This window comes from Danio rerio, chromosome 24 (genome assembly GCF_052040795.2).
Source record: "Danio rerio strain M-AB ecotype USA chromosome 24, GRCz13ab, whole genome shotgun sequence".
Taxonomy (NCBI): domain Eukaryota; kingdom Metazoa; phylum Chordata; class Actinopteri; order Cypriniformes; family Danionidae; genus Danio; species Danio rerio.
Genome location: NC_141044.1, coordinates 30,061,696 through 30,070,752, shown reverse-complemented (window position 1 = coordinate 30,070,752; position 9,057 = coordinate 30,061,696). Strand labels below are relative to the sequence as shown.

At 37.9% G+C, this 9,057-nt stretch overlaps 1 protein-coding gene across 1 annotated transcript; it reads right to left on the bottom strand.

Annotated features, from left to right (window-relative positions):
- Nucleotides 1-3,610: 3,610 nt before the first annotated feature.
- Nucleotides 3,611-8,791, bottom strand: ghsrb (growth hormone secretagogue receptor b). Its single transcript, XM_087309735.1, has 2 exons — nucleotides 8,002-8,791; nucleotides 3,611-5,192 (listed from the first exon to the last, which is right to left on the bottom strand). Exons 1-2 carry the CDS (start codon nucleotides 8,789-8,791, stop codon nucleotides 4,885-4,887), a joined length of 1,098 nt encoding a protein of 365 aa, XP_087165861.1. The 3' UTR covers nucleotides 3,611-4,884.
- Nucleotides 8,792-9,057: the final 266 nt, after the last annotated feature.

Below are 9,057 nucleotides of genomic sequence, written 5' to 3'. Positions count from 1 at the left end.
ACATGGCAGCAAATGCATCACAGTGTGCATTAAATCGACACAATATATCAAATATAATCCAGAATGATTTCCACTAACAAAAACGAGATCCTCTGTGATTTACAGGCGTCTTGAGAAAATGGTTTGCATCTGAATTACCAGAATGTCATTAGCTGAAATAAAACACAAAGCAGTTTTTACAAACATGCAATAAGTGCACTTTTTATGCCCCATAACACATTTATGCAACATATACTGACAGCAGAAGCTTGGGTGTTAATGGCATGGGATTGAATCATTCAGCACCATTGTATTTCTCCCTCACAGGGTACAATGTTAGAGTGCTTACATCTACAGTGCTCTGTCATCCAGTACTTCACACAGTTTAAGGCATTTTTGGGTAGTGTGCGTATACAGTATTTACAGTTTGCATGGAGGGAATCATCACTGCTGGTGTCCGCTGATGATTTAATACTTGTGCATACGTTCTCAGAAAATACTTTAATATTTGGTGTATGCATCTGAAATGAATCCATAACAAAATCAAAGTTAGAATAATATTTCATTTAATTATGGTGGCTTGAAAAGCCAACATACTGTTATCTCACTTAAACTTATTATTATTCTTCTTCTTCTTTCTTCTGAGACTAATTTTAAAGTCTATCTCCTCCTAACCCTTTCAAGCTTCATACCTCAAACTTTCGTCAAACCTTCAAACTGGTCTGACTCGGGTTGCTATATCTTTTCCGACTGATCCGACTTTCGGTTTTCCGAAAAACGACCCGGAAAATTCCCAAAATTCCCATTGACTTAACATTGGGTCAAACTTTGTGACCTCATAACTCTGCATCAGACTGTCCTACAGACTTCTAACTGGGCTCATTTAACTCAGTCTTGCCAGCAGCCAATAACTGATGACCTTTAAACTTACTAGCCACTCCCTAGCAACCACTTTTGGCACCCTAGCAACTGTCCCATAGACTTCCATTGTAAAAGACTGCCATTGACTTAACATTGAGTCAACCTTTGTGAGCTCATAACTCTGCATCAGACTGTCCTACAGACTAGAGTCAGGCCTCATTCAACTCAGTCTAGTCAGCAGCCAATCACTGATGACCTTTAGACTTACTAGCCACTCCCTAGCAACCACTTATGGCACCCTAGCAACTGTCCCGTAGACTTCCATTCAAAAGACTCTCATTGACTTAACATGGGATCAAACTTTGTGAGCTCATAACTCTGCATCAGACTGTCATAGAGACTAATGGCTGAGCTCAATTAACTCAGTCTAGCCAGCAGCCAATCACTGATGGCCTTTTAACTTTCTAGCCACACCCCTAACTACCACATACTGCACCCTAGCAACTGTCCTATAGAATGTAATTAGCTGTGCTATCAAATGCTTACATGCATATCTTTGCATAGCAGTGTCCTATTGACTTGGGGGATGGCTCATCTGACTCAGACAACCAATGAGCATCTCAATATGATAATAAAGCTCACAAGCCACGCCCCCAAATTGATTCCATAGACTTCCATTAAAATAGGCCAAGATGCATATCTTTGCATAGCAGTGTCATAGAGACACGGGGGTTGGTTCATTAGACTAAGACAACCAACCACATTCAAGTTAACTCTGTAACCTCGCCCATAGCAACAAAACAGAGTACCCTAGCAACCATTCATCAACAGCTATATCTCAGCATCAGAACATCGTAGAGACTTGGAGATTGGCTCGTTTGACTCATGCTAGCAAACGAAACTTCCTATATGCTACACATGCTAGCAGTGACTAGCTACATGCTAATATTGACTAGCCAAGTACTGTAACTTGCTAGAAATGCTTACTAAGTATAAATGTTTTATCAAGCATGTATGTGAGGCTTGCCTAGTAACCAACCAGGGTACCCTAGCAACTGCCTAGCAACCACCCAAATTACCCTAGCAACCGCCTAGCAACCACCTAGCAACGGCCTAGTAATGCCTTAGTAAGGGCCTAGCGACCACTCAGGACACCCTAGCAACCGCTTAGCAACCACTCAGAATACCTTAGCAACCACCTAGCAACACCTTAGCAACCACCTAGCAACCACTTGGGACACCTTAGCAACCACCTAGCAACACCTTAGCAACCACCTAGCAACCACTCAGAACACCCTAGCAACTGCCTAGCAACTCCTTAGCAACCACCTAGCAACCACTCAGGACACCCTAGCAACCACCTAGCAACACCTTAGCAACCACCTAGCAACCACACAGGACACCCTAGCAACCACCTAGCAACGCCTTAGCAACCACTCAGAACACCCTAGCAACCATCTAGCAACCACTTAGGACACCTTAGCAACCACCTAGCAACACCTTAGCAACCACTCAGAACACCCTAGCAACCGCCTAGCAACACCTTAGCAACCACCTAGCAACCACTTAGGACACCCTAGCAACCGCCTAGCAACACCTTAGCAACCACCTAGCAACACCTTAGCAACCACCTAGCAACCACTCAGGACACCTTAGCAACCACCTAGCAACACCTTAGCAACCACCTAGCAACCACTCAGAACACCCTAGCAACCGCCTAGCAACACCTTAGCAACCACCTAGCAACCACTCAGGACACCTTAGCAACCACCTAGCAACACCTTAGCAACCACCTAGCAACCACTCAGAACACCCTAGCAACCGCCTAGCAACACCCTAGCAACCACCTAGCAACGCCTTAGCAACCACTCAGAATACCCTAGCAACCACCTAGCAACCACTTAGGACACCTTAGCAACCACCTAGCAACACCTTAGCAACCACTCAGAACACCCTAGCAACCGCCTAGCAACACCTTAGCAACCACCTAGCAACCACTCAGAATACCCTAGCGACCACCTTGCAACACCTTAGTAACCACTTAGCAACTAGTCAGAACACCTTAGCAACTGCCTAGCACCACCTTAGCAACCACCTAGCAACCCCTCAAAACACCCTAGCAACCGTCTAGCAACACCCTAGCAACCACCAAGCAAATAGTCAGACCACCTTAGCAACTGCCTTGCACCACCTTAGCAACCACCTAGCAACCACTTAAAACACCCTAGCAACCGCCTAGTAAAATGCTAATTCATGCTAGAATCATGCTAACAACATGCTAATTCATGCTAGAATCATGCTAGTAACATGCTAATTTATGCTAGATGTATGCAAACAACATGCTAATTCATGCTAGAATCATGCTAGTAACATGCTAATTCATGCTAGAATCATGCTAACAACATGCTAATTCATGTAAGAATCATGCTACTAACATGCTAATTCATGCTAGAATTATCCTAGTAGCATGCTAATTCATGCTAGAATCATGCTAGTAACATGCTAATTCATGCTAGAATCACGCTTACAACATGCTAATTCATGCTAGAATCATGCTAGTAACATGCTAATTCATGCTAGAATCATGCTAACAACATGCTAATTCATGTAAGAATCATGCTACTAACATGCTAATTCATGCTAGTAATATGTTAACTCAAGCTAAAATCATACTAACATTCTATTTACACTTTAAAACCACTTCAAACTTTCAGATTCGGCTTTTCAAGCCACCATAAAGTTTGTCCTCAAACTTTAATATCTAGTTAATGTCTGCTATATACAGGCGAAATAAAAAATAGTAGTGATTCGCTGGTGTTTTTAGTTACGCTTTTGAATTGCATTATGGGATCATTATCTGAGGACTTTTAACTTCTAAAAGGTTCCTTTTATTGAAAACAAACCTTTCATTGGTATTTTTAGTAGTTTGAAATCATATATTGTCTTAGATGATCATGTAAAACAGTTCAGAAACAAGGTATTGAGCTGCCAGTGTTATTTTCCACGTGTTTTTTACATTTTAAAACCTGCTTTTCGACACAAAAGTGGTTAAAATTTGGTCAGTTCCATCTGTTTGTTTAAAATCAGCCTTTTTAGAGAAAGAGAGTGTCTCTGTGTATTATTTTTATTATTGTAAAATATTGAAATTGCATTGTTTTAAGCTTCTAAAATTGTCGGTAAAAGTATCTTTTAGATGTACAGTTAAATTGTTTATTAAGATTATGGTCCCATAATGCAATTAAAAAGTGTAAACAAAGAGAAAAGTCCACAAACCATGAAATTTAGGCAACTGTCAACCTAGTTGGGACATTTTTCTCACTATAAATTTTGTAATCAGTTTGGCTGTGTTGATGTAAACTGCATAAATTGCCCTCATTTCCTTACACTATATCTTACACTAGAAAATGTAATATACTCAATGATCTTTTTGACCAATGTGTTGGCAAGTTTTTGATTTTTAATTAGTACTATTTTTCAACATGGCTCAAAAAATAATAATCCATCAATGCTGGCGTGTTATGACCAATGGCACATCTAGGACTGTAAAAATCCAAACGTAGTCTACCTTTAGTCTTTAGTATATGAAAAATAATATGTTTTTCCAAATAAAAAAACAGCAGAGGTGCTATTTAAATGAACTGTAATTTAAAGGGTCATCTCTGTCAGTTAATGCAAAGTCTAGAAAAATATATAAAAATATGATACTTTTATTTGAAATATATTTTTATATTAACTTAAAAGTCTTATTAACATATCTTACAATTTATGACATTGTGTGACTCAGCAGGGGTGCCCAAACTCGGTCCTGGAGGGCAGGTATCCGGCATATTTTAGTTCCAACCCCAATTAAGCACATGAACTAGCTAATTTTCTAGCTAACTAGCTCTTTCCTGGTATGCTAGAAATTTCCAGGCAGGTGTGTTGAACGAAGTTGGAGCTATAAGCTATGGAGGACACCGGCACTCCAGAACCGAGTTTGGGCACCCCTGGGTTATTGTCTGTTTTGAGTGCGTTCAGTCTGTGTTCTGTAGTGATTTTCCAGTGTCACGTGCTCCAGCTGTACTCATTCCATACTGACACGCTCTCCGCGTTCACTATACTCTGGAGCGATCGTCCAGGAGCGCGCTTCACTCGGAACAGTTTGCAGGCTGCGCTCCTGAACTTCTTCGACATGATGTTGTAGAGGATTGGATTGATCGCGGCGCTCAGGTAAAACAGCACGAAGGACACTAAGTTGCAATATTCACTGATTTGGGAAATGACCGGAGAATTCGCCTCTGAAGACTTGGAGACAAGATACCGACCCACATGAAATGGCAGCCAGCAAAGAACAAACGCCAAAACCACCACAGCTGATGAAAAGAGGGAGAAAAAGAGTAATATATAAGTCAGAAATACGTTTGACATGATGTAATTGTAAAAGTTTTATTTATCATTAGTAATAATTATTTGGCGTTGAATATAATGACTTCGAAGCTTATCGAACAGAAGTGTTTCTGATTCTCCTGAAAAAAACTATTCATTTGGGAATCGGACAACATCTAGTTTACTTATTTTAAATCGCCTGAAATTAAACCATGAATTAAACGGAAGAAGATGACATGTTTTGAATTTATAGAGAGTTACAAGCTGAATAATAGAGTAATGTTGAGGAATCGGATAAAGGTTACAGTGGTACCTGTTTATGAATCCCTCGAAAGAAGTGAGTGATTCTCGAAGAATGACTCGTTCGGCAGTTAATCGATTCGTTAACTATTATCGACGTTAAATGGTTAACAATGGGAAATTGGAAAATAGGTACTGGTAGCAATACTGATTTCTATCCATTTAAAGAATCAATCTAGTTCCTAAAAATGACTCGTTTTGAAAATGCGAATGATTTATGAGTCACAATTGGAAGTATGAGTCATTAGTAAGGCCAGACAGAATCTGCATACAATTATTTTTTTTTTTTTTTTTTTTGCTATTTCTGCCCAGAATTTTGTTAAAAATCTGTGGATTAAGCAGAATGATTTTGGGAGGATCAAACCTTAATATATGAAATAAAAAATAATGCCTTTTTAATTTTTTTATTAAATGTATTTTATTAGATCCACTATATTTGGGTAAACAAAGCAAGTCTCTCATAATAGGCTATATCTACTAAAGACAGAAAATATTACTTTACAAACTGTATTGTAAATAAATTATATAAATATTTTCATATTAGTCATTACTAAAATTTATTTAAAAAATGAATAACTATAAATGTACACACATTTACTCAAGTAAATAAACAGAATCAATGATGGGCTAAAAATCAGCGGAATACTGCGCATGCAGATTCCATGTAGGCCTAGTCATTAGTTCTTAAATCTTTAGTCCCTGTATAAGTGGGCTATATGCGCAGCTAGTGTTTTTCAGCCAATGATGAACTTCCAGTGAAAGCTTTATGTGACTTTTTTCAATTTTATAAGGCTCCTTTTACAGCATCGGTATTGTAATGTAAATCAAATATAATAAGTAAACAGACTTAGCGGAAAAAGAAACACAAGACAGTTTAAACGCAGACACCGTCATTAACCGTTTGCTAGTGCAGAAATTCCATTGAAATTACTGGGGTACAGTAACATTCATTTCCATATTTTAAAAACATGGCGCGGAAAAATATAATTTAATGCAATGCTTTTGTTTGGTCTCATACGCACTTTATATCGCATCTCAGCCAGTCAGTGAATATGAAATCAGACTTAAACATAGCGATTATGTATGAGATGACAATAAACCGGAAGCCCTGGGGCTGGCTGACTGAAATTAAAAGTCTGTGTGCATAATTTGATAATATTATTAAAATTATTTTTTTTAAATCAGTGTTTCATACAATTATAATCTTAATATTTTTCTTTTTATATATATATATATACATACATATATACACACACACATACACACACACACACACACACACACACACACACATATATATATATATATATATATATATATATATATATATATATATATATATATATATATTTTATTTATTTATTATTTACAAATTTACACCACCAAAATAAGGAAATTTAAGACAAAATCCTGTTTTTTAATAAAATCCCATTTTTAATAAAGTTGTTTGATACATACTGCTAATGGACATTATTTTATTCAGATTATGATTAACTTTAATATAATAATAAACAAACGTAAACAGTTTTGCATTTAAATATTTGTATTTGTAACATTTCTAACAAAATGCCAGTGCATCATTGAACTATAAAGATACAGATTACAGAAATTACAAATAGAAGGAACGACAAATTTAAGAAAATATATGTAATTTTATTTTAACATTTACTAATTAATTGATAAACTGTTAACTCTAACTGCTTGCTTTACCAAATAGTTACCAAATTTTGACTGTTTTAAATAATGACTGTTAAATTCATTTAAAGATCGACTGTTTTAAATAATGGTGCACACACAGCATTGTTGGTTTACAAAAACATTGAACAAACATAATCATGTTGCACTACTACACTTGTTTTTTTGTTGTTGTTATTTTTTTTACAACAAAAACAAAATCATGTTAAAGTAGAATCTGAAATATTTATGGCATACTTCAAAAATAAAGATTATTTAATAATCAAAATTTTTATTTAGATAGTTTTTTTTTAATAATTTGGTTTTAGACTTCATATATGTAATAATTCTGGTACCTTTACCATAAATCGACATATCAACCATTTTAGTGAAGGTTGACATTTTAGAAGTGGGATGTGTTGGAAAAATTGCATTGTGTGTTAACTAGTGACATTAGGAGTTAAGAAATGCAATCCAATTTTTTTTCTTGGTGGGGCAGTTGAAGAGTTAATAAGACCATAGTAATTAGATAAAACGAATGCATATTTTAAAGTAAAAACATGTTTTATATTCATTTTCTGAATCAAACCTGCTGTAAAGATTTTATTAGTGGACTCTACAAAATAAACAATATTAAATTCTGAAGCAAATATTGAGATGTTTTCGATAAAGTAGGCTATTCTAATCATTGTATTTCGATTTTTTTTTTACATTTAATTCAATATACTTGTTTATCTGTAATAATTATCAATTTATTCAAGATAAATTCCAAATGTTGTTGTTTTTTCTTGTCAGAATTCAGTGTAAAATCATCGCGCTCACCAAGCATTTTGACCGTTTGTTTATTGCTCTTGTCTCGACTGGAAATGGGTCCAACTGGGTTTTCCTTCCTTCTCCACAGTCTTCTGCCTATGAGGCTGTAGAGCACCGTCAAACACAGGACGGGGAGAAAGAAAAACACACTGGACACCCAAACCATCATAGTAAGCAGTCCGGAGCGGATGGCGTATTCGGTGGCTTTACATTCATTGGTTTCCCACGCGTTGGTGCCGTTCTCGTGCTCGACCCCGACCAGAATGAAGATGGGTCCCGCGCTGCACAGAGCCACAGTCCAGAGGAGTAAAATCACCCCTTTAACTCGACCCCTCGTCACGATCACTTTCGCCCTGAGTGGGAAGCAGATGGCGAAGTATCTCTCCACGCTTAGGGCGGTGATGTTGAGGATGGTGGAGTAAGTGCAGCTCTCGCTTACGAACTGAAATAGTTTGCACAGCTCATCGCCAAAGTTCCACGGCCGGTAGCGCCAAACCCGGTACAAGTCCAGCGGCATGCACAGGAAAATCAGCAGGTCTGAAAGTGCCATGCTGCAGAGGTACAGATTCGTGGTGGTTCGCATGTCTTTGTATTTAGTGACCACTAAAATGGTCAACAGGTTGCCAGCAATCCCGACGAGGAACAGAAAAGAGCAGGTCACCGTGATGCCGGTCAGGATGGGCACCGGGAAAAGATGCACCGGGTACTCGTCCTCGGAGGTTGCATTACTGTCCATAATGTTCTCAGCGCATAAAGTGATGCTGAGCGGGCAGATGGACACGTTTGTCCAATTAGTCATTATGATGAGATTTTTTAAAGGGGCTTAATGGCACCTCTTGGTTTCCACCAGGCTGTGGTTTCCATGCACATCTTACAGGTGTTCAGGGCACAGTACGAGAAGTGCACGCGTGTAACCTGTCAATGATGCGCCTCGAGCTGCGCGCAGGGGGTACAATAATCTGCAACGCGCATGCGCACAACAGTCATTCATTAATTGTGCTGATTGTGAAATGCACATTTTGTCGTTTAGTTATGCATTTTGTGAGACTGCAACCTTTAGTTTTT